Genomic DNA, 25,872 nt, shown 5'->3' on the forward strand with positions numbered 1-25,872 from the left:
TAATTTAAAGACCATACAATAATAGATAAACACCCCCAGTCATGATTTCATAAAAAAAGAAACCACTTAAATGCCTAATGAACACAGAAGTACGGTGTGCATAGAACTGGACCACTCACACTAAGGTGAAAACTTATCCGGTTTTATTTTTTAAAGAAAAATATTCCTCTTTAAACACAAAGCATGAACTAAAAACCTCTGAGGAACAGCTTCTCCTTCCTTGGAGCATGTTTAAACTGTACAGTGACAGAGCTCCCCAAGGAACACACACATATAACATACAGTCTTTCTTTCACAGGAAATAAGGTTTAGGACTTGAAATTGTCCTCCTCACCCTCTCTAGATACCCATTCAATCCAAAAATACTCAGTACCTCACTCCTGCCCCAGAACACAGTGATGATAATTTCTGGATGCAACATATATCTAAAAAAAAAAAAAAAAAAGGATGGGCCAAATTGGCCCATTCTAGCCTTTTAACAGATGTCTGTGAGAGAGGTTAAGGGTTAAGACCATTGTTATTTCCAGGAATGGTGCTTGGAAGAAAAATATAGCAGCATCCACAGGCAACAGAAGCCCTTCAATCCAGCTGCCCTGTTACAAGGACCCCAGCCAGTTCAGCAGGGATTTGCAGATGTTCCCAGCACCCAGGAAGAGGGAGTGGGAATTAAACATTCACAGGCTTCATCTGTTGCTTGAACAAATAGCCTAAAATTCAGTGAATCTGGCCTACATATGCCAGCAATGAGGTTTTTTCCCCCCCAGAGACCAATTTAATGTCTAAGATTTTATGTTAAAAGGTATGATAAACTTCAGAAACCAGCAACTTGTTCTACCCACTCCCTCTATCCCATCAAATAGATATGTGCATAAAATTTCACATCTGCCAAACTCCCCAGACTGCGGAACTGGAACCAGACTCCAAAATACAAATTCTTTCTAATTCAGAACAGCAAAATCATCTAAAGTATCTGCAAGGTCTCAGAACATGCCTAACAAGCCCATGGCCAAAGAAGAAGTACCTGGACATTTTCAATGGAAAGTAGGAAATGGAAAAGGTCTGTAAATAAATCTCATTTATACTCTACTTCATCATTAATTGTTGGTATTATTAAGTCACGTTCAGATCTTTATCAGGCCATTTTGTAAAGATCTTTCCCACTCCATACACTCCAACAGTTTTTACAGTAGGAAAAGTATTAGAAAAATAAAATCTCCCCCCTGAACAACACTGTATGAAGATCAACATCATCAGTCACAGATATTTTTACAGGGGACCAGATAAACTTCTGCTTCCTCCAAACCAGCTTTGTACAGAAAAGAGCAGCACGATAGACACAGTATCTACGAGCTAGATTAAGGCCAACAATATAAAGACAAACATGGGCTCAGATCTTCTGAAATGAAGAAACCTTGCAAATGTTTTTGTACATCTGCACGCACACACACACTCACACACTCACACTCACACACGCTCGTGTGTTCCTCAAGCAAAGGCTTCACAACCGTGAGAGCACCACGGGAGAGAGTTCTAGCACCAGAATGAAAAACTTCCCTCTGCAGTAATAAACCCCAAAGTCTCTCTATTGCTTTGGACAAGGTCACCAAACCCCCTCCCAAGAGCAGTTTGAGTGAGCAGCTCAGAGGTGCAGCGACAGTTACGGTGTTCCTGCTCCGAACGCTGCTGGGAAGAAGAGAGGTGTGGAGATGCTGCAGCTCCTGGGCTGTGGAGAGGAGGAGAAGGTTGGTATTGCAGTCTGGTCCAGCGTGGTGGTGAAACTCAGCGCAGCTGGGAGGTGGAAGGGGGAGGTTTGCATACAGGAAGTCACAGTGCACTTCTGCTGGGTGATAAGGACAAGCACAGCCACGGCATCTTCTGGCAGCTTGTCTCTGTGTGTAGGACAGGGATCACACACTGCACCAGAACATCAGGAAACCCGGAGAGCAGAGGCTGAAATAGGAGCTTGGCAGCTGCTCTGCCATCATCCTGCCTGTACACATGCTCGGGTGAGCATGCAAAGTCTATAAAAGGGACAAAAATCTCTTTACTACAAGGTTATGGGTCCGGTTTGGCTACAAGGAACAATTCATGCAAGTTACAACAGAATTCATCGTCCATCTGCAGCACAGCTTTGCGCTGCAGGGCTCTCCTGGCTCTGGGCCTGTGTCCAGGAGGTGCTGGCTCTGCAGCCCTGCACAGCTCTCTGAGGAGGCCGAGGGAGATGCAGGGTCAGGAGCGACCTTTCCTCAGCCCCTCAGATCAGCGCCTGTGTGTGCAGGCACAGCAGGCACCAGTCTCACCCACAGGGAGGGCAGGAGCAGCAGCTGGAAGTGGGCAGCTCAAACCATGCAGGGAGACTTGGAAAGCACAGAGACACTCAGTTTTTCAGTGCTTGAATCAGCAGCAAAGTCCCATTTCTGCTGTCACATGCACGCTGATCAGTCTGGCTAGGGCTCCCATGGGCTACCAAGTGAGGCTGGGGAGGGACTCAACTAAAACATGCAACAAAATAAAAAACAGAGTGAAAGGAAGGGTGATCATCACTGCCAGGTGGGGCTCAGGTTCAGAGCAGAGAATGGTCAGCAGCAAATACACCTTGCTCTGTGCACATGCAGGAACACAGGAGAGGAACAGCAGTGAGCTGGAAGGGAGGGAAAGCCACAGTAATCACCAATTCAGGATGCAAACACGGGGTGGGGCAGTGAAATTTGAGGTAAAGGAGCCCAAAGGAAGAGACAACAGAAAAACTCTTAATAGATCCATGTCCTGCTTCAGGAAATACACAGCTAATGCCAGTCAACTCTCTTCTCACCAGGTGTTTTTCATACACTGGTAAATCATCTCCCTACACTTGGTTTTTGGGAACTAGAACATCAAGATCAGGATTTCTTTTTTTCCCCTAAGATGCACTAAATGATTCTGAGTGTTCAGCACAATATTCTAAATGGCCCCTGAATTCTAAGCAATGCTGAAGGCTTGCCTAAAAGCAGAAATACCCAAATTACAAACTGCTTTTGAAAATCTACTACTTTCCTTGGGCTAGAAAAGAAGAATCTATCCAGAAAGCTGAATTGTCCAGAAGCAGGTTTGGCATTTCTCACTGAGAGCACCTGGGCATTTTACTAAGTAAGAAACATCTTAAACAGTTACTTAGCAAACCCCAACATCAGACTGAGGTGTCAGGTTTCTGGATAGATGTATACAATCAGACAGCTCCTCACCTACCCCTAACAGAACAGATTTGTGCGATTTACAGCAAGAACAGCCTCTGCCACTCACTGCTTCAGTGAAAGCTCCAGCAGAGCTGAGACCTGAAGCCCTTTGTGGTGCAAATCACACCGGGATCCTTTCTTTTTGCCACTTCAGAGTAACAGTCAATGCCTGCTGGGGCTCCCAGGCTCCGATGCAGCCAGCACAGGGTGTCTGTCTGGGCTGTGCAGCCCTGCAGCCACAGGGCTGGCTGGACACAGGCACACACAGGGCTGAGAACCAGCACGGCCACAAGGAACTGGTGAAAGAGGCCTCAGGGCCAGGTCCAGCTGGAAGCACAAGGACATCTAAGATGCAAGAACATGACAGAGCAGCCAAGGTCACCCATGTGCTTAGGCAAGCTTAAGGCAACTAAAGAAAGTTCACTGACAATATAGAGGAGAATGCCAGAGAGAAGAGGAACCACTGAGCAGAGCCTGGGGATGCTGCTACAGTAGCCAAAGCCCAGCACCAGCTACTAAGCCATCCCTCTTCTTCAGCTCATTTGCTCTAATTCTCCCCATTTTACCAGCACCATCAGCACGAGGTCAATATGTCAGAAAGAAGAGCTGGGGTAGGTTCCTAAAAACGCAGCTCACACATCTTCAGGCTCGTGTCTCAGGTCAGTTCTTTTGAAAGGAAGTGTGTGGGCCATTGGACTGGCCTCCTGCTTTGAGCTGGAGCTGGGAATGCTGCCTGCCATCTCCAGGGACAGTCCTGGGATATGTTCTACCTGGAAGGGATGGCAGCAGCTGCCCAGGTTCCTTTTCATGCCAGTTGAGTGTACAGCAGTTTTTCAATGAACAGCATGCACCGGTGGCATGGCCTTGGCCATGAAGCCGTGGCTGAGTTGCTCTCATCTCCTCGGGACCAGGCGGAACCAGAGGGACAGGGAGGGCTGGCAGCAGTCAGCGCAGGCTCCTGTAGACATAGGCTGATGTGAAGACAGCATTGAGGGTCAGGCTCACGGCCAGCAGGCCCCGCAGGGCAGAGGTCCCAAAGCGACCTTGGCAGAGGGGAGAAGACAGAGAAAAAAGGGAATAGTAAAAAGAGATGTTAAAGATCTGATAAGTAAAAGTGAACATATGTTGTGTATGTTGTTGCCATGTACTGTTTCTCTCTGGCCGGTGTTTCAGCACAAGCAGAAATTGCTGAAGCACTTTTCCTGTCAGGCAAGACTCCACTGGTCTCTTTTAGCTCTATTTTCATCTCATCTCATGCTCTTGACACCTGCATCCCCACCCCTCTTCTTCTGTCTTTGTCAGTGCCCTTCAGACAGTCCAAAGAACAGCAACAGCTTTGTTAAGATCTTAGAATGGCAGGCAGAAGGTCCATTTTGCAACTACTTATTAATTTGATTTCCAGGAAAGATCTCAGCTACCCTCACAGAAATGTTCACACGTGCATGAAGCAGTCACCAGACTTGCACTCACCTCTCCAGCCTGCCAAATCTTCCCCTTTGGTAGTTGTGTCTACCACACAGGTAGATGAGTGCGATGAGTGATCCTCCTTTTTGATGGAATTATCACTGCAAATACTCCCCCCTTCCACAGCCGATCTCATATCTGCAAGGAGAGAAAGACAGGAGAATTCACCAGCTGGCTTTCTCCTGCAGGTTCCCCAGGTTGTGGCCTGGATGCTGCAGGGCTGTTCCTCTGCAGGGCTGTGCCTCTGTTCCTCTGCAGGGCTGTGCCTCTGTTCCTGTGCAGGGCTGTGCCTGTGAGCTGCCCCCTCCCGCTCCGTACCGGGCGCGCTGCGCTCGGGGAGGCTCCCGCGGGGGCAGCCGGGCAGCTCGGGGCCGAAGGCGTTGCTGTCGGGCTGCGAGTGCTCCTCGGAGCCGCTGGGGAACAGCAGCAGCTTCTGTCCCTGCAGGTTGAGGCGGGCGGGGCTGATGAGCGGGCGGCGGAGGCGCAGCGAGCCCGAGCTGGAGGTGACCGAGCCGGCCACCGAGGGCGCCGGGGACGGCAGGCGGGACGGGGCTCGGCTGCCCACCAGCAGCGACAGGGGATCTGCAACACAAACAGCGGCAGGAGTTACAGATCCTCCGAACAGAGACACACATGGCTCTCCCAGAATTTTAAAAGCCGTGAGAAACTTAAAAGAAAGAATTCAAAATTATTATCTCTCTGTCTGTAACCATTGTTTATAGTAATAGTTCTCCAGAGTGTGCTATTCACAGTTCACCAATAGTGTGAGAGATTTCTAAAAGCCAATCAAGACTTAAGTCCACCGTTGTTTCTATAAAACCTGTATATTTTAATAATAAAGTGTCTTTTTCATACCTTCTAATGATAGAGCCTCTGTATCACCTTTAGCTGTCCCCAATACCATTTGGTAATAACACCCCATGGACAAACCCACTAGGTTATCATCCCACTGCAACAGGCACAGTTCTCTTTAACAGGACTGCAAGGAAAAGGAACTGGAGTTGCAAATGTCCACCAATGTGTCTTGTACTAAAATCCATTATTTATTTATTTGAGTCCCCACACTGCAAAATACAGAGAAATCCCACAAGTACTTTAGTACACTCAGGAGCGACTCAAGAATCAGGTTATCAGGAGCCTGGTGAGCTTTGTCTTAGCTCAGCTGCGTCCATCCAGGAGAGCCTGCACAATCCATTCTGCAGGCGAATGAACTGTACTGGCACGTCCCTGAGAGCTGCAGTGCTGAGGAGCAGGAGGTTTGCACAGCCCAGGGTGTGACAGCAGCACAAACAGCCCAGGGATCCGTCTGGGCCAGAAGGGCAGCAGACAGGTCACGGAGCAGCCAAACCAGCACCTGCTGCTCTCTGCTGGGAAAGCTACAAAAGAGCCGCCCTGGAAGCAGCTGAATTCTCCTGTCCAAGCAGGCTCAACTCTGCTCTAATCAGCAAAGGGCTCCTTGTTTTGTCTCATTGATGCCACCGTGAGCTCTCCCAGGGAAAACATCCAACACACACAGCAGCTGACTTTTAACGCCATCCCACCTCTAGCTGGGGCTCTCCCTGCAGTATTTCTAGCAGCAAAATGGACATTTTCACTGGAATGCGAGCAGGGAGGAAAGAATTCAACCAGACCACGTGTTTCAACCCACTCAGTGCAAATCCTGCAAAGATTGTTGCTCTGAAAGGCCTGGAGCAGTACCTGACATAGGGGATTCCTTGGAGTAGGATGACTGCGAGGCCGGCCGGCTTCCACTGAACAAGTAGCCAGAATCTAAAAGCAAAAACGAAACTATTTGAACCCACTTGGCTCAGCTGCTGCCAAACCCCAAACCTTAATGCTGCCAAACCATAGTGCTGCATATACTGCTCTATGCCACAGGAGCAGCCATCCCTGAACAGGACTACAACATGTGAATCCAGAGCCATTCCCTCTGGGACAGCTCCTGCCCTCACCTGGATCCCCCCCAGCCCAATTCCTCCTGGAATCGCAGCCCCAGTGCCCCGTGCCAGCCCTGACCTCACCTGGATCCCTCCCAGCCCAATTCCTCCTGGAATTGCAGCCCCACTCCCCGGATCCCTCCCAGCCCAATTCCCCCAGGATTTGCAGCCCCACTCCCCGGATCCCTCCCAGCCCAATTCCCCCAGGATTTGCAGCCCCACTCCCCGGATCCCTCCCAGCCCATTTCCCCCAGGATTTGCAGCCCCAGTGCCCCGTGCCAGCCCTGCCCTCACCTGCCCGGGCCAGCGAGGGGATGGTGCCCAGCGAGAGCGCCCTGTTGAGGCGGCCGGGCAGGGAGGACGAGCCCGTTCTGCGCGGGGACCTGAAGAGCTGCTGGTTGGTCAGGTGCAGGATACTGGGTGGAGTTGGGACAAACAGAGACGTGGCAGGTGAAGGGAAGGCTGTGCCAGGGCTGCTGGGAAAGACGGTGATGGAGTCCCCAGAGAGGTACCTGCAAAGGACACGCATGACAGACGCTTAGCAATGAGAAATCCCAGCAACTGCCTCTCTCGTGCTTGCAGAACACTTGTTTTGTTACCAGGTTTGGACTAGCTTTTCAGTGGAGGAGTGCTGAAGTTTTATGGGAATGTTCCTACACTCTGGGAAAAGAAGAACTGCCCAACATTACGTAAATTATTGTGCACCAACCTGTCCCACAATACAGGGTGGAACAGTTTAGGAATGCCAGTGAAAATACCCTGGATAAGGAAATTACCCAGAGAATGCTTTAAGAAGTCCAGATGTTAAAATACAGGAATTTTGTATTATTTTTAACAATTGAATGAAAATACATGAAAGAAAGTCTAGAATATGAACCAGAATCTCTGTTCCCCTGAAAGATTTTTTTAGTTAGAAACACGTAATAGAACTGTCAAATAAATCATGATGAAGAACTGAGTATGAAGTGCACATGTTTTTAAATGGAGATATCTGACTTTGCAGACACAATTTAGCAGATACAGTATTTGGAGGCTTAATCTCACTTCTGATGGAAACAGAGGCAGATGAGAGCAGCAACATGGTTACATGGCTTTTCTTCTGTCAGAGGAAAGCCAGGAGGAAATCAGAGAGTGAAGACAATCTCAGCCTTCACTGTGGGGTGATTTAGGCACGTGTCATTCTGCCCTGGAGATAAAAAGAGGTGGTGCAGCAATATTATGCTGTGCTAACTCTAGAGCGAAGATTACAATTTAAAGTATCTTATAAACTACTTATCTGCTAGTAGGAGGCAGCCATCACCAATCCTGACCAGCTTAATGAGGCTGAACACGTGAGCCAAGCAGGGTGCTGGGGCAGGAATGGCTCTAACAGCAGCCAGGGACGTGCTGGTCTGGCAGCCCCAATGGCCCAACCTCTCCAGGATCCAGAGGACCTGCAAAGGGGGTCCTGCTCTGCACCCACAGGGAGCCTCAGAGCACACACATCTACCCCACCACACACACAGATGGAGGTGCCCAGCTCGGATTTGTAGGAGGAAATGAATGGGAAAGGGAATTAGAAGTGCAGCTCAGGACTGATATGAACCATAGGAGAAAGAGTGATACCTACCCCTCACTGTGCCATGGCTGTGGAGAGCCAAACCAGAGCATCACCCGTGAGCCACATGGCTCTTTTGTCCTAACCTTGCACCTTCTGTGTCTTTGGGCCAAAGGATCCAACTTTACACAGCTCCTTGGTGCAGCAGAAAACAGCTTAACTGGTTTATGGGCTTTTGCAAGTCTTTCATTTAATGGGCTGGAAGCTATTCTAGTAATTTATCACTCATGACCACAGTCCTGGGACTGTAACTGCTTTGGATCAGGCTTCCAACGGTTCTGCTGCTCAACAGCCCCACTGCTCAACCTCACCCAGTCAGTGCAGCCAGATCCTCAGGGCAGCGAAGAATCATTTGTCTTGAACCATCCAGAAAAGGAATTAGCAAAGAGGAGCTGAAGGGTTTTAAGTATAGCTTATTAATGCCTTAGGACTGAATTCTGACCAAAGTGTGTCCTAAACACTGATCTGTTCTGAACAAATTCCTGCTAAGTGTGCAAAACCCCGTTCCTGTTCTCTGCACTCTTTAGTGTTTGCCACTGCCATGTCAAGAGGGCTCAGTGCTAAAAGCTCTCATGGCAATGTGCTTCATGCCTGAGAATGGGCAGCTGAACTAAAACTTCTTCCAGAAGCAGATAAAAAAAAGGTGAGGAGATCAAGAGGATCAAAAGGCAGGAAGCAGCCCCATCACAGCCCTGGGATGGAGCACTGCAGCTGTGCCTTTTGTCTTGTGCTAATAGTGGTTCTGGCAACAGTAAAAAAAGCAACATAAAAAAAAGGGAAAAAAAGGCTCTGAAGTCAGATAGTTTGTGGAAATAGTCAAGGCCCGGAAGCCGTTTATTTCAGAACTTGATATTGTGAACATCCAAAGTTGGGTATCTTAATTAGTGTTTACAATGATCACAATGTTACTAGACAGTCGGGCACAAGTCTGCTACACAGATACTTTAAAAATAAATAAATAGAAGGTTAAAGAAGGGTATTACATGGTATGGGACTGTACACGGTCCTGAAGGAACACCTCCTGCCAGGAGAGCCTCCCCTGCTCTGTCCCAACAGCTCCCTGTCATCCAGACACCACCATAGGTGTATGCCTTTTGAATTCACATTTTACAGAGATGCTGCACCAGCCCTGGGACAGACACAGACACGGGAGGGCTTGGGCAGGCCAGGCTGCAGATGGACCCACTCCTCTGTCAGAGAATTCAGCCCATGAAGAAAGAAGGGGAGATGCAGTCGCAGGCAGGCAGCTTGGGGGATGTGCCCAGCCCTGGCAGCTGGGGAGCCAATGGCAGCCAGGGATGAAACATTTCCTCTGGACCCAGTGTCCTCTCAGAACTGAGCACCCATGTACAGCAGGGACCTCTGTCCCTGGGGTGCAGAACAGGTCCCTGCCACCCCAGGAACAGGTCACTGTCACTGTGCCCTGACACTGCTCTGCTGCACCTCCCCACTCAGGGCACAGCCTCCTGTCAAACCCACAGAACCAGGAGTGAAGAGCAGTACAGGAATAAAAAACAGGCACAAGGACAGGGGAGAGTAGTGCTAAAATGGGCACAGCTCTCAGACACATTAATATTTTGATATGTGGCTTAGAGAGCTACAAACTTCAGCTGCCAAGAAGAATTCCTCTCTTGCCTGTTGTCCTGCTTTGGATGAAAAAGGAGGGTTGAATTAGAGCTGCACTGAGGCCTTCTAGAGCACAGATGCTTGGCATCAATTGTGCCTTTCCCCCCTCAGCTGGGGCACAAAATGGGGAGTGTGTGTGTGTGTGTGTATGTACATCCTATGCCTACACAAACCCAGACTTGCTGGCATGCCAAAAATGTCCAGGGCACCTCCTCCTGCCTGTACACTCCAGAGCTTTGGTCCCAAACGAGGCTTTACAGGGGATGACTTCAGGACTGAGTACTGTCCCTTTCCCTGGAGAGCACTGCCGTGGCTCCAAGAGCCAAGTGTCCTCACAGGTGACAGCACACCTGGAAGGAACTGGCAGCTGTATGTGACAGCACACAATTTCAACAGCATCTCTGAAAACCAAAGCAAAGCCATATAGCACAGCTCCCTTCACCTTTCATGAGTGCAGTCAGTCTGGAGCAATTATCTGGCTATTAATTATATTAATTTTTATAAGAGCATAAATACTTTGTCCACATTACATCAATACATACTTCCTATAGCATCTAAGCATGATTATTAGCTTCACATAATTTCAGCACACTTGAAAAATATTCATAAAGCCAAAATAATAAGCCACTACACCATTTTTATATTCCCACATGTTCTCACCCTTTGACACACCCAAGCTCACTAGGGCATGCAAAGCATGGCTGTAGGAGAGGAAGAGTTAAGAGAAAGGAAAGAACTGGATATAAACACAGAGTATTTAGAATGGTAAAGGGCCACAAAGGCGTCAGTTTGCATGCACTGATGTCACTCAGGAAGAACAGAAGCAGTAGCAGCAGAGATGCTGACCTGGCTGCTGCCTCTGGGTTCTCCTGCAGAGTTGCTCAGAAATGTTAGCCCAGGTGTCCCCCTGTGCCCTGCCACGCTCGGTGGTGGCACAGGAGGGACAGAAGTGCTGGCCTGGCAGACACATGGGCACTGCTGCAGCCCTGGTCCACCAAGCAAAGCAACACAGTGTTGTCCCAAATCTTGTCCAGGAAAAGGCACTTCATGGACCCACATTGGCCCCTTTATAAATCTGGCTCTGCTGGGCAGGGTACAAGAGATTTTGAGCTGGCACATCAGCCATGGCCACTGAGGGCCAGTCAGGCACTTGGGGATGGAGCAGATTTGATTCCAAGTGACACACAAACCCACTAACAATCCCTCAGCACCTCAGATCTGTTCTGCTGCTACCATCCCCTGGTCCAGACACATAGTTAGTATGAGAAAGCAGCACCTCGAATTAGGGGCTTTTGAGCTAAAACCCTCTAATATTGTTAAGATATTCACATGCTCTGGCCTGCATGGCTGAGAGAACCCTCAGGTAACAAAACTGCACCTGGAGACCACGATGTGTTCCTCTGTGGCCTGAAGTAAGAGCCCAGCTAAGGGAAAACAAGAAGCTCAAAGCAGTGACCAAGTGGTTCTGGATGATTTTGTGTCAGCTGTGGTTGTTAGTTACCAAGCCTTTGTTAGCTCTTATCCCACCCAGCAGAAGGAAATGTGTGACACAAAATAGCACCTCAGCTGCACAGGAGATCACCACTGTGCAGCAAAACACACACTTTCTCCTGCTGGACTCACTGTGGGGCGAGGAGTCGTGCAGTTAGATGATGTACTCAGATATCTACATTTACATGACATAATCTAACTGCTGAGTGAAAAATGCAAAGCACCTTCCATACAGAACCTATGGCATGGCAGAGTCTGGAAAAGCCTATTTGGCTTTGAAATCAGGTGTGGCAAGAACAGTCTCAGCAAAGGCAGCAGTGGTTTGACTATTTTTTTTTTCCACAGTCAACAGTAGAATGCTGCTAACTTACAACTTCTCTGCAGGGCTCCTTGTCTGAGACACAACTGGGATGGACTGAATGCTACAGTTTATAAATCAGAACACCTCTGGACAAAACCCACCCTTCTCCTCCCTTCTTCCCTTAGCCCTAAAGATCCATCATCCTCCACCATCAGCTAAAGCACGTGAGACAAGGAGAAAGAAAGGAGGCTGTCAGCATCAGAGTCTCTAAAACACCAAGAATTCAATTGCTGCAAGGTTGGTTTTGAGGCTCTGAGGTTGTTGTTTTTAGAAGCAGCAGCACAGAGATGCTGAGGCACCGAGAAGTGGGGAGAATAGGCTGACACCTGAGCAAAAACAAAAGCTTCTTTGGCATTAAATGAACCCCACTTCAACATGTACTCTGTTATTCTGTTTCACCTTTGAAATTTCCCAATTACAAGCACGAAAGTTCTTCAATTTTAAGTTGTGAACAAAGCACCAGAGATCAGTTGTACAGCTTGGCCATAAAACAAAGTAGCTTTCTGATGTTCTGACATATAAATTAGTGCAACTAGTCAATATACTTCATTTGTATTAATCTGCATAAAGTGAAGACAAACGGATGTCACTTGCAGTTAACATATCTCCCACATTAAAGGACTTTAAACTCAGTATAGATTTGCACTTGCTGTGCAAACAGAGCTAAGACATTCCTTAACAGGATTATTCAGGCTTCACAGTGTAAATCCTCTCCTTCCCACAGTTCTAGCAACTGCCTGCTCCCAACATTTCGTGTGCACCCTCCCCATCCCATCCCTGCACTGCACAGGGAAAAAGATAACCAGAGAAAAGAACAGGCATGGTAAACCAATGTAACATTTAACAGCAAAACAGCACAAAAGGTGCCTGACCCCAGGGAGCTTGAGGAGGAGTCAAGTTTAAATAGAAAGAAAAAATCAAAGTGCTCCTAAAAAGGGAGGAAAACAGATACTTAGAGGAGATAGGAGACAATAGGAAACAGGACACAGTGAAGCTTAACACAGCCTTGGCTTTCAGCTCCTGAATAAAACATCTGGAGAGGCTGCCAACCATCTTTAGAAGCTGCCACTGAGAGTTTCCTTCCTACTGGGCAAGAGAATTTGGACAGATACATTTCATTCTTATTAATAAAAGGGCATTACTGACAAATCAGGCATGACATCACCATGACCATTCCCACTGAGTTTGTCAGCTTCTCATACCCCTCCTCTGAGCCTTCTCAGTAAATCCTTCAAATAGGAGATTCCTCCCATTCCTTGGACACGTCTCACAGGAGAACAGCAAGAGAACTTTCAATCCAAATTGTACAGGTAAATGCAGAAGACAATCACAGATAAAAGTCTTTTCTTACATGTACTTTATGAGGAAAATTTGGAAGTCCTGAAGCAGGAAGAAGGGAGGAATTAAAAAAAAAAAAAAAGTCCAGATGCCTTATTTCACTTAATGGCCATAATAGCTCAAGGTTTGCCATGCCTGTGAGCTGGAAGACAAATGTTCTGGGTCAGGACTGATGGGTGATGGGAAGATGGAACCAGACTTTGCAGGTTCTGGATTCCTCTTGTGGGTAAGTAAGTAAACAACCCTCAGCATCATTCACAAGCACCAGAATGGAGCCAGGCTCTGTGAGCTTGGATATTGCAGTTATCTGAAGGCACCAGAAAAAGATTCCACAGGAGAGCCCAGGTGGGCACCAGGTCTGTGTGCCACTCCCTTGCTAAGGTACAGGCACACAGCCAGGAGCTGCACCTTCCATGACTCAGCCTGGCTTATTGTTAACAAATTTCAGAGCTTTGGGCAGTGCTACCTTTATGCTTTCACAATGAATGCCAGCTCAAGGAACAGTAAGTATGAACAGCTAGGAAATAGCTTTTGTTTCCTTTAAAAAAGCTCCTCTAATTTCATCAGCATCTGCAGCACCCAGTTGTGCCTGCATTTTTCAGCAGGAGTTGCAGATACTTCACAGTGAGAGCTCCACTCTGATTATTTTATAGTTTATACACTGGAAGATCACCAATTAACTTATATCAGACTATTAGTGTGGTGGGTTCCACTGTGCTATTCTGAACAGAAGAAAATAGCAGATGTTCTGTAAAAGTGCTATTTCCTCTTGAAAAACCAAAGTCCATATGAGAAACTCAGTGGAGTGCCTTTCAAACAACCATGCAGGATAATCAGACTGCTTATCCTAAGAGGCCCCAACAAGTTAATCCTAAAAAACCCAAACAGCTGGAAGTTCCCTCCTCCCCACACAGTAATGCCCAGCCACCCCAGCTTTCAGCAGAGGAGTGCCAGGCACTCAGCTCAAAGTCACAATTTCCAGACCCTTTTTTCAGCGGTATTAGCACAATGCCAGACTGCAAAAAGAACCCCTGCAAGTAACCCAAAAAATCCATCTCTGTTGCCATGCAGTCCCACAGCAGAGCTCCCACCCGTTCCTACAGCACACCCCTCCCATCTGTGTTCTCAGCAATGAACACTGAGCAGTGGTGTACAATGAAAACTGACCAGATATCACAGCATGAGCCTGTCAGTCCCAGACTTCTCTTTCTAAGGCTATAGGAGTGGAGGAACAGAGGCATTTTTATCCAGTTGTGCTTATATACAGATGTTGCTCAGGGAGCAGGTGGGTAAAAAACCCAAAGAAAACTGGCATTGAAAGCAACAACCACTGGTAGATCTGAAAACTTAACCTCAGCTGCACGCTTTCAGGTATTAAGACACCCTGAGCTATATGACTTTTGAAAGCACCTTTTTGAATTAATTACTGAAGTTTCAGTCAAAAGCACTTAAGGACACTTCTCCATTTGAAACAGGAGCCAGGAGAAGGGCAGAGCGAGAGAGGGTGCAGGTAAGTGATGCTACACAGTAGAAGCCAAGAAAAACCAGGAATGGGCTCTGCGTGGTCCCCTCCTCGCGTGCCTGGGCACCACAGCACGTGTGAACAAGGACTCCAAATCCAGAGGCAAGTTCCCATCAGTTCCAAATTAAAATGACCAGCACCATTAGGAAAGTGAAGGTGGCCTGGGCCCCATGGTGGATCAGGGCAGAGGGTTCCTCTGTGAGTGGCTAAGGATGGAGAGGCAATGAGAAGAACCAGGAGGACAGGAGGAGCCAGAATCTCTTTGGCTGGAGGAGCAGAATGGGGAGGAGGCTGCATTTATGGAGCAGTTTGTGAGGCAGCTGCTGAAGAACTGACTTTGGGGAAGCTGGATATTTGTACTGCTGACGTAGGATGCAGGAGGAAGGGAGAATGGAGGCAGCACGAGTAGCTTCCATGGCCAGCAGTGGAAATGCTAGCACAGTGGTAAGCAAGGACAGGGAAAAAATTATATATATATATATATATATACACACACACATACATATGTGCATATATAAATATATATATTTTATAAAAAAGGAAGAAGAGATCTTCACTGCTTATCTAACTTTAAAAAAAGAGACACAGAGGAAGGGAAAATAACAAGAGGAGAGAGAAGCACCAGTCGCAAAGAGTTCACAAGGGTTTTTTCCTGCTTCCCCCAGCGTCACTGCTCTGGCTCTGACCTTCGGGGCCGGGGTCTCCGCTGGCCCGTCGCCTTCCGCGTGGCCACGGCTGCGGTGAAGCCCACCAGGCAGCACAGGGACGTGGTGCCAAACTTGGCCGTGTCCAGCCAGCTGGGCGTGTCTGCCTTCAGGTAGCGCTCGGCCAGGTGCAGGCTCATCACCAGGAACCACAGCAGCGAGGCAAACGCGTCGATCCGCCGGAGCCTGCCACGGGACGAGAAACCAAACAGGACTTCAAACACTGCTGAATGCCCTGGTCAGGTCTGTACTGCTCTGATACAGCACATCCTGTGCAGCCCTGCCTGCTGCTGGGTGAGTGTCTGAGCAGATCAGTTCCAGCTTTTCATTCACAGTAATTAAGCTTAAATGGAATGAATCAAGGCATGCAGTACTACATGTGCTATTCTGGAAAGTGTTTACCCCTGGATCATGAGGCAACACAGCACTGGAGAGCTCCCACCAAAGCAGCCTGAGTGAGACAGGAGCCCAGCACACCCACCTGATGCGCCCAGCCAGGAACATGGCCAGCAGGCAGGTGAAGAGCCCCAGCACAGCCACTGCCATCTGGTGATTCTTTCCGTAGGCCCAGGCCACGCTCAGGTTCTCCAGCAGGCGCTCCGGGAGCAGGCGGAGCAGCTCCCGCCAGCCGCGTCCTGAGCTGTCACTGCCACTGTCACTGTCACCGCCTGCACGGGGGCCTGCGCCAGTCCTGTTCCACACGGGGCCAGCGGGGCCAGGAGCAGGGACAGCTGTGCTGAGGGAGAAGGGGTCGCCTGACCCGTACAAGGCCATCAGAACCAGGAACGCACAGCTGAGGAAGGCCAGGAACCGCAGAAGGATCACCTGAGCTGGCGTGGTGATGGAAGTGGAAGAGGAGGATGAACACAGGTTCTGCAGAGGAAGGGAGAAACGCCTTGTCAGAAGCTGAATGAACTGCAGCAAGGTTTTGAAATGGTGCTGTATGAAACACTTCCCGACTGTATGGTTTACTGGACTGCTCTGCTCAAGTCTTTCTAAGTCTCTGTACTGGGCTGACACCACATGGGATTATTGTAGACTAGCAAGGAGCAATGGCAGAGATGTGAACAGAAGCCAAGGTCAGGCAGGGCAGTGAAACAAGGAGAAGGTCGTAATTCAATTCCCATTGTTCTTTTTTTTTTCTTTTTTCCCCTGGTACTCTGTAATTTCCTGCACTACACTCATAAATTGGCTTCCCTACCTCCCCTTCTCTGCCTGTCCCATTATATTCCTTCCACTCTATCATTTCATCAGACTTACCTTCTGGCAACTGTGCTGAATGACACCAGCAAGAGGAAAACCTCAAACTAGCATTAGAAGCATCTATGGCAACTCTCCTGTGCTCTCCCAAACTGCAGGCATGCACCAAGCTCCCAGGGCTAGAGAGCCCAGGCTGCTCCTGCCTTTCCCAGCTGCAGGTGCAGTGGCAGAGCTGTCCCTGTCCCTGCTGTCCCTGGCGTGTCCCCACACACCTGGCTGTAGCTCTTGTCCGTCTCCCGGCGCCTGAAGTGGTGGCTGAGCAGCAGCGCCCGCAGCTGCCGGTTCTGGTGCTTGATGTAATACTCCACTGCAGCCTGGCACGGGCGGCACAGCTTGTAGGTCTGCTCCAGGTGGTGCTTGTACACCTCAATCTCCTCATCATACTTGCCCTGGACAGAGAACAGCAGGGGAAAACTGGTGAGAAGTGCAGGTGCCTCACCAGCTGTCATGTTTGCCATTGACAGAAGGGCACAGCATGACCCCAGTCTCACAGGGACAGCTCCCAGAACCAAGCTGCATGCCAGGCATAGAGCCAGCCTCACACAGAGCTGACCCAGCCTCTATTCCAGAAGGGATGGCAAAGAAGAGCCTTGGAGAAGGCTGCTGTGGCCCAACATCAGGATCTTGAATTTCCATGCCTGATTTTGCTGTCTTTGTTGAGATCTTAGGAATTCCACATAGCTGAGACAAGTAACTTGAATTGCTCTTCGTCTCCTCAAATGAGGGGACACAAAATGCCTGTGGCTCCTTCACTCCAGGCTCATCCCTCCCTGGAACAGCCAGCCCTGCTGCCACTGACACCCTTATCCAAGCACACTGGATAACACAGTCCCAGGTTTCTCAGCTGGCACAGGAACTGCAGCTCACTGAATGCTTAAAAAGGGGCCAAAGACTGGCAGCATGTGAGCAACTGGATAGCTCTGGCAAGAGGCAGGGACTAGAAATAAAGCTGAGAAAAGGGCACCAGCCAAAGATCTTATCATTAAGCGAGATCAAATTTCAATCTGTTCTCCAGGAATCACTCTGATTAAACTCATTATAATTACACAAAGCAGACTGGATTAGGCAAGCCAGAGGATGGACACATCACACTACAGCACAGTCCAATCCCAAGGCTTGACCATGGTTGAAGGCCAAGGAATGCAGCACTAAATTCTCTGCACAGATCTTTAGGGAGCCATAAAACCGTGAAGGAGAAACCCCATTATCCCATCCTCCATGCATATTAAGTAATGGGAAGGCCAAGAAGTTGCTCAGCAGGAAATCCTGTTGCTGTAGCTGCAAAGTCCCTTTGCCCTCCTAAGTACAGATGCCTAACCAGGGAAATTGTGGCTGCACAGGATTCCTCTCCCACTTCACTTGTAAATGCACAGCAGCACAGCCAGGGCCTCGGGAAAACAAAACCCATTAAGGCTTCATGTTAACTAGTGGGCTGTTGCGCCTCTCAGGTCCCATAAACTCAGCCATGAGAAGTACTGGAGTTGTAAGATGATCTCAGAAATGTCTTGGGCTCAAGCTTCAGTTTCCAGTGCTCATCTAGAACAGGGAAACATTCCAGCTTTGAAGTAGAATTAGGTCAATTTACAACACTAATCACTGAACTTCTCTGCATTGGAGTGCCATAGAATGCTTCTGAAGACTGTTGGAACATCATTACTGAAAAACTGCTCCCTCTCCTGCTTACTAGGCTGCAGCATGGAATAAACAGAGCAGGAATAGCAGATGCATGGATGGGAATGCCTTGGACAAACATTGTCCAGTGATGGCAGTCCCTAACGAACACTCACCTCCTCCCTTGGTGAGAATGAAGCCAGCTGCTTGATTTTCATGGTTTGATGGTTGTTGCATTTCTTGCAGAGCAGAATCTGGCTGCTCACCCACTGCTGTGGTTTGCTAGGGTCACAGAAAGTTGGACTGCCCGACACAACGTGGTTAAGGTGTTCCATGTACTGGGCAGGGATGGGCTTGTTGTAGTCTCCATTCTGACAAAAAGCAGGGGGAAAAGCAAACATTCAATCATAAAATCAAAGCTAGGGTGACTGTAAGATTCCCTAAGCTCTGTCAGCAGCACTGCATTTCATTAGCATTCGCCTACGTACCAAAATAAATGAGTAAAAAAAAAAGAGACAAAATGCTTCAATTCTTCCCCCCATCTCCACTGTCCTGCACACCTATCTCAAGTAGCTGGTGGTGCTGGATTTCAGCTCAAGACAGGCTTTGCTATTTAACAGAATACAAAACCAGAGAAGAATTGTTCCATACAGTAAAATAAGTATTCTTAAAGGATATGTCAAGGCCACTTTCGCCCTTTAAACCAAGACAGAACATTTGTCTTGATCTCTCTAGTCAGCATACCCCAGAGCAGAGGATTCTCTCTCCAAGCTGAGGTGCTGAGCTCACGGGTGCTCAGCACAACCAGCAAGCTGTCCATTCACTGTCCCACGCCACTGAGGCTCCCCAGGCCCTCCCAGCCCCCTGTACCTCCTGTCCCAGCCCCTGTACCTCCTGTCCCAGCCCCTGTACCTCCTGTCCCAGCCCCTGTACCTCCTGGAAGCCGTTGTACTGCTCGCAGTTGGGGCAGTCCCAGCAGTTGCGGTTCCCGTAGGGCACCACCGTGTCCTGGTTGCAGAACCAGCAGTTCACCGTCACGTGCGTGGGCTTCTTCCTGGGGAGACAACAAACAGCTCAGGCAGGAGCCCTCAGCTCAGCTGATGGAGAGGAAAGCAATGGCTTTCCAACTGTGAAATGCAGGAAAACAGCCAATCTTCCCATTCTGTGTGCTTAATGCTGTGACTTGGAGTAGTGCTTTTAGCAATGAAAAGACAGAATGCTGAAGCAGAAATAAATTCTACCTGACAATCATCCTCTGCTCTAGTACTATGGACATGCCAGAACTTCAACAACCACCTTGTGATTTACCCACTTCACTGTTTTTCAGGGGCATATCTGGGGGTACTCTCCATAATCAGCAGTGCCATTCTGTGAGAAGGTGCAGTAGAATTGATGTTTAATACACAGGATTCCAGGAAAAGGAAGTCAGGATCCACGAGAGCTGCCTGTGAGGGTGCCTAGAAACCCAGGAAATGGGCATCCCCTGCTTTTATACTAGAACTGAAGGGATAAAGACTAATGGCCTTGATCCATGAGCCCCTTGTTCTCTAAAGCAATCCTGTTAAAACAACAGCCAGTACAGACAAACAGCTGTAACGTGGCCCCATCAAAACAGGTTGTGACAGATGTGTGAGCAAAGAACTTCAGCAGCCCATTCACTGAGCCTGCCTGCTAGAGAAGCTCTGCATTTGTCTCAAACCTCAGTGCAATGCCCAAGAGGATCTCCCTGGCCAAGGCACCACAACCCAGCTGTCTGGGCTCATCAGGACCAGTCCCAACCACATTTCCAAGGGAGGGCACCTGCCCAGGACTGGCTATGGCAGCTATGCAGACAGATGGACCCAGCTGCCACAGCCCAGCTCCACCAGGGAATAATTAATCTGTGAGGCTCCACTGCAGCAGCAGAGCAGAGGAGCAAATAACAGTAGCCAAAGTGCTCCCAGCTGAGAGCAACTTCTCCCAGCTCTAGGGAATGTTCTCTGCTGCTGAAACATCTGAATGCTGCAGAAGTGCTGTCTGGCACCCTGCAACCAAACAGCCAGGTGGGTCTCCACCACTAACAATTTTCCCACTCACATTTCTATAGACCACACCTTGAAACTCGGTTCATAAAACATCAAACCCTCAAGCAATGTCTGAGTCTACTGTTTAGGCAGTAACAATGGGGATATGCTTGAAATGAAGCACTGAAAAGTCAGAATGTACAGAGGATTCCCTGCCAGATGCTGAAAGAAAATGGCTGGAGCTACTAGGATGACAGATTCTCATCTCAAAATAGATGCAAACACCCACACCCCCCTTAAAATGAATATTCCCTGCTCAACTTTCTTCACTGCCAAGGGGGCTCAACTGATCTGAGTTAAAAATATCACTGCTAAAACTAACGGGCAAAAAAACGCCCCAAACCCACCCAGAGTTTAAAGCAGACAAATCTAGGTCGATGTCTGAGTTGTCCACGAGCTGCTGCTGTCCAAAAGCCAAGCACGTGTCACAAGAGGCAGATGAAGGAAGGACAGCAGCACCTGTTGGATTAGCCCAGTCTCACTGTCACAGGGGCACAAGCTGTGCAAACACAAACACAACACGTAGGTTCAACCAGCAGCACGCAAACCCTGAGCTCCTGGGGCACAGCTGAACTGCACCCTCTGAGGGAGGTTATTGCCCAGGAACTGCAGGACCTGCCACAATCCCCTCCCCTGGCATCACTGAAACCCCTCAGCCTCTGCCCACCCCAGGCTCTGAATTCCGTGACGTGACAGAGGCTACAGCACTAATTTCAAGGGTGACAGAAGTGGAAAGCACAGGTCAAGCAATGAATAAAGCAGCCATGCTATAAAGGAAAATCCATCAGTGCCAAACCCTACCTGAGAACTCACTAGTATCAGAGACCAAATCCTCAGTGTACTCAAGGCCTTTCCATCCTTTTCCAAACAGGATTTCATTTCTTGCTCTGGAGGCTCAGGAAGTACTACCAAGGATTAAATAGCAGCACTTCATTTGCAATATATGCAAAACAAATGGCTAAGTCCTGGATTATTTAGGATAAAAGGCAATAATACTTCCTTCTGTGAACCTATAATCTGTTGCCATAGAAATAGGTGCAAAAAATCCCAAATTCCCAATCTGGTGAATGCAAAAGAACAAGGGGAGAAAAAGGTTGTTTAGGCAAGAACATGTAGGTAGGACGCTAATTTTCTAGTAATTGGGCAGGACTGAAAAAAACAAAAAAACAAGTTCTGCATTTGGAAAGACTCTCAAATACAGATTTAAATACTCTGGAGCTATATTTACCTTGACGGAATTCAGGCAGCAGCAGTTGAGGGCAGTGAGCTAAAGCGCACACTGCTTCCAAAGGCAGACTGTGGTACGAGACTGCCAACACAAATTGAACCTTTACCATGTGCTCAATCCCTACAAATCAAAAGGCAAATCATCCCTGAGGAGTTCATAATCTACCACTGTACTAATCTGAACCAGCTCCACTGGCCAGAGAACCTCCCTGCAAACCAAAACCTGAGCAGCAAGAAGTGATTGAGTTACTTCAGGCACAGAGAGACTCCACTCACAGCTGAGGTGCTGTGCTAACTCCCTGTGTAACCTGCACACCCAGCCAAGCTCAGAAAACATTCCCAGGCTTGGACAAAGTGTTTTGCAGGTAGAAAATATTTGCTTAAGACAAAATTGAGGGGAAAATACCTGCAGTAAACTCAATTGTGACATCAACACTACATGTCTGACATTGCTCAGATAATATGACACCCTGTTCCTTTGTGAGAAGCTGCTGGATTCTTTATTTTGCTCACAAAAATCAGGCTGCAGCTCTGCAGGTCCCACTGACAAACACTGGTTAGCAACTAGTTTATGTCTGTCATGTAACACGAGGAGGAACTTAGGCTCCTTCCCAGCACCCTTCACTTCTCATTTATACACACATTTAAGGTCATGCTGAAGTCCATGCTTCTAATGGATTGCCAGAACAACAGTCTACCTTGGTAAGTGCTGGCAGTAATAAAGTGGATTTGTAAATATTTTTATTTACATCTATTCCCCACCCTCTTTAAGTGAGAAGATGAAGATGTTTACTTTTCTGTAGCCTTGAAAGAGACACTGGTGGATGTGCAGCTCTTCATTGGGTTACCAAGGATTAGAAGAAAAACCCAATTCTCTATTAAAGGTATTTAAAGCAGCAGTCTCATTCTGGCACAACTGGATTACAAAGAAATTATTCAAATGGCTATGCCAGCACATCTGAACAAAAAGCACACAGGGAAGAGGAGCTGCTCTGCACAGGTCAGTTTTGACCAAGTCACACCTGGTGGCAGCTGGACAGACCAAGAGCTGGCACGGCACTGTTGGCACACCTGGGTTCAGAGCTCAGCTCCCTGGCAGGGAAACTCCTGAGGGGCACAGAGCAGCTTGTGCCCATGCCCATCACCTGTCGGGGCAGACCCAGTGCTAAACCCCATGTTCCAGTGCAAGAAAAACACATCACAGCTGCCCAGATTCCAGTGGGTGAGCTATAACATAGATGCACTTGCTCAGAAGTAGCAGCTATAGGCAAGATCTAGCCACAAGAGCAGGTTTCTAGTGCAGTGATGTAAGTTGCAATGCAGCCTGTCCTCCCCCAGGAGCCACATTAATGTCCCCTCAGCCAGGAAAAAGGTGCCCAGTGGACTCAGGCAGGGACACCCAGTGATAACCACCCCAGACTCTGTTTGTATCTGGACATCAAATCTGTTATCTCCTTGATAAACAAAAAGCAAAGGGAGAATCATATCTATGTCTCATATCACATCTGTGCCCCTTATTAAGCTGTCCTCCTTGATGACTATCATTGACTAAGATTCACTAACTTAAGGCAGAATAAGAAATTTGGAAGTATCAGGATAGTGCTGAGAAACACAACACGTAGCTTCAAAGAATTATCAAGGTCACCTGGAAGAATTTACTGGCAGTCTTCAAGGACTTGGGAAGAAATGCTTTCCATTCCAGAGACCTTTTGATGAACTCAAGCAAAACAAACCCTCTCCCCTCACTCTAAAGGCATGCTAGCCTCAACTGGGTCAAAGAAATCTTGCCTGCTTCACTGGAATTGCCTTTAGGCCACTTGGATTTCTTGGCTACCCTAAATATGTCAGAGAAAGGCCAAGTCTTGTATATGGACTAATGTCCCATTGATCATTGATACGGATAAATAAGCAGCAAATGCTTTAGAGCAAACCTTAGGCATCACATTGAGGATGCAGGAATATGCTGCTCTTGCAAAGCATTAACTTGAAGTGAACCTTAACACAGGGAGCCCTTGGGACTGGCTTGTCTCCAATAGAAGCACTTAATAGATGAGCAGGCTGCAAGGTCTATTGCTGCTACAGAGCCTGAAATCCTTCTATTCCACACATCCCTACATTCCTTTCATGCTATGCCAGATTAGAATCTGTCAAATTAAGCTTTTCTCCTTTCATGAGATCTGAATCATGACACGTCTCCTGATGCTTTTCAAACCTGGCTTTCAATTGCTCTGAATTTGTTCTAAGGTCAGGAACGTTCTGTGTGCAATTAAGAAACAAGTAACCAAAGAATTTTGGTCCCTAATCAATAATTCTGACTTGGATAGAATCTCCCCTAGTTCTAGCACTGTGCTAACAGCTTTGATATTTACAAACCTGTTCCCCAGCAATCCATCCCTCACCCCACACCAACCAGGAGCAGGATCTTCTCTTTCCGTGCCTCAAAGACGCCGGACAAGGAGCAGGGGAGAGGCGATGGGCAGCGCGGGGATGCTCAGCCCGGCACACAAAGCCATTCCCGGGCACGGGGCAGAACGCTCCCAGCCGCGTTCCCGGCGGTGCCGGGGCAGCGCGGGGATGCTCAGCCCGGCACACAAAGCCATTCCCGGGCTTTTGGGCTGTCTGTGCTTCCAGCCGCTCTCCCCCGCTCGGCCCTGCCCGCACCCCCGCCCGGAGCCGGGCCGGGCCCTGCCGGGGCTCTCCGGGAGCGGCCCCGCTGCTCCCACAGCGGGCGGGCCCGGGCCCCGCGTGGCGCCTTCCCGCCGCCGCGGGCCGCATCCCGCCATGCCCAGCCTCCCTCCCTCCTCCTTCCTTCCGTCCGTCCGTCCCTCCCTCCCTCCCTCCCTGGCCGCCGTCCCCGCGCCGCCGGCCGTACCTCCGCGCGATGCCGTAGAGCAGCAGCCCCGCGGCCGCGGCGCAGGCGGTGACGCCCAGCCCGGCTCCGTCCATGCCGGCGCGGCCGCGCTGCCCCGGCGCTGGCGGAGCCGCTTTGTAGGGGCGCGGCCGGCGCCCGGCCCGCCCCTGGGCCCGCGGGGGCGGCGCGTGACTCACGGCGGGGCCGGAGTCGTGCGGCGGGGCCGCCGTGACTCAGCGCCGCAAAGGCCGAGATCGTGGCGGCGGGGGCGGCCCGGGCCCGGCCGGCCGGGGGCGGCCCGGGGAGGTCGTGCCTGGCCCGGCGTGCCTGGCCCGGCGCCCGGCGCACACCGGGGACAGCGCTTCTCCTAAATTTAGCGCGGCGCTGTCGGTGTGACGGCGGGGACAGGCCCGGTGAAGGGCGGCCGCCGCAGCGCGGCACTGCGCGGGGTGTCCTGGGCTGGAAGGGACACAGTTCATCCCCGGCCCTCACAGACACCCCAAAATCCCGCCCTGGGGCACCTCTGGAATATCCTGGGCTGGAAGGGACACAGTCCTGGCCCTCACAGACACCCCAAAATCCCGCCCTGGGCACCCCTGGAATATCCTGGGCTGGAAGGGACACAGTCCTGGCCCTCACAGACACCCCAAAATCCCGCCCTGGGCACCCCTGGAATATCCTGGGCTGGAAGGGACACAGTCCTGGCCCTCACAGACACCCCAAAATCCCGCCCTGGGCATCCCTGGAATATCCTGGGCAAAATTCCTCCCTGGATATCCCTGGAATATCCTGAGCTGGAATGGACACAGTCCATCCCCGGCCTGCACAGACACCCCAAAATCCCGCCCTGAGCATCCCTGGAATTATGTAGCTGTTTTTGTGATTAAAACAAAAGAAAACATCCTCAGCACAATAAAATTGCTTAAAATTCAGCAATCACGTTTTTTGAAAGGCATAAATGGAGAAGCTCTTCATAGACAAATATTTGTGCTGGGAGTGAACTCTACTTTTAAGTTTAACTGTGGTTGAGCTCTTCACTGTTCCATTTCCATCTGTAGAGATTTAACCATGGAAATTAATTCTGCGGAGTAACAGCGAATATTTCATCTTAACGAATTTAAAAGGCACATAATTTTTCCATCTCTCTCCCATTGTTTAGTGCAATTACTTAGGGATTGTGTTATGAGACCGAATGCTAGGGCAGGCAGGAACAACCCACCCAGTCCTTTGGCACGGCCAGACCTCCTGCGTGTCCTGCAGGGCTGTGCTGCAGAGCTGGGCTATTCTCCCCACACAGGGCCCTCCCTTCCTATCAGCTCTCTCTGTGCTATCAGCCCAAGCAGAGGTGCATTGTTTAAAAATGAGTTTCCTCCTTAAAGGAGCTAATGAGGAACCTGTGCAAGGGGCACAGCCAGAGCACATGGAACACAATTCCCAGCAAATGCAGGTGTTTGGAGGGCTACCGAGGCAGCCACAGGTATTAAAGGCAGGAAGGAAGTCTTACAGTGTAAAGACTTGGCTCAGAAATGCTTCCAAAATGAAATTAACCAACACGAGTGGCTCATCATATTGCAGAATGTGTGTCATTTTCATTGAACTGTTAATTTA

General features: G+C 49.2%; 1 protein-coding gene across 2 annotated transcripts; it reads right to left on the minus strand.

Annotated features, from left to right (window-relative positions):
- Nucleotides 1-131: 131 nt before the first annotated feature.
- TMEM201 (transmembrane protein 201) lies at nucleotides 132-24,414 on the minus strand. 2 transcript variants are annotated; one of them, XM_030963809.1, is made up of 11 exons: nucleotides 24,286-24,414; nucleotides 19,057-19,177; nucleotides 18,300-18,494; nucleotides 16,725-16,901; nucleotides 15,734-16,125; nucleotides 15,235-15,438; nucleotides 6,908-7,125; nucleotides 6,375-6,446; nucleotides 4,995-5,258; nucleotides 4,683-4,814; nucleotides 132-4,255 (listed from the first exon to the last, which is right to left on the minus strand). In XM_030963809.1, exons 1-11 carry the CDS (start codon nucleotides 24,357-24,359, stop codon nucleotides 4,158-4,160), a joined length of 1,947 nt encoding a protein of 648 aa, XP_030819669.1. In that variant the 5' UTR covers nucleotides 24,360-24,414; the 3' UTR covers nucleotides 132-4,157. The 2 variants fall into 2 exon arrangements, with proteins under 2 accessions (XP_030819669.1, XP_030819670.1); XM_030963810.1 differs by lacking the exon at nucleotides 24,286-24,414 and adding an exon at nucleotides 23,787-24,036.
- Nucleotides 24,415-25,872: the final 1,458 nt, after the last annotated feature.

Source organism: Camarhynchus parvulus, chromosome 21, assembly GCF_901933205.1.
Source record: "Camarhynchus parvulus chromosome 21, STF_HiC, whole genome shotgun sequence".
NCBI classification, from domain to species: Eukaryota; Metazoa; Chordata; class Aves; order Passeriformes; family Thraupidae; genus Camarhynchus; species Camarhynchus parvulus.

Coding starts and splice junctions, on each gene's coding strand:
- TMEM201 (XM_030963809.1), bottom strand. CDS start 24,359: ATGGACGGAGCCGGGCTGGGCGTCACCGCCTGCGCCGCGGCCGCGGGG. Junction 16,902..18,299: donor CATTCTCACCAAGGGAGGAG/GTGAGTGTTCGT, acceptor TTCTCTGTCCAG/GGCAAGTATGATGAGGAGAT. Junction 16,126..16,724: donor CGGACAAGAGCTACAGCCAG/GTGTGTGGGGAC, acceptor CTTCCTCTGCAG/AACCTGTGTTCATCCTCCTC.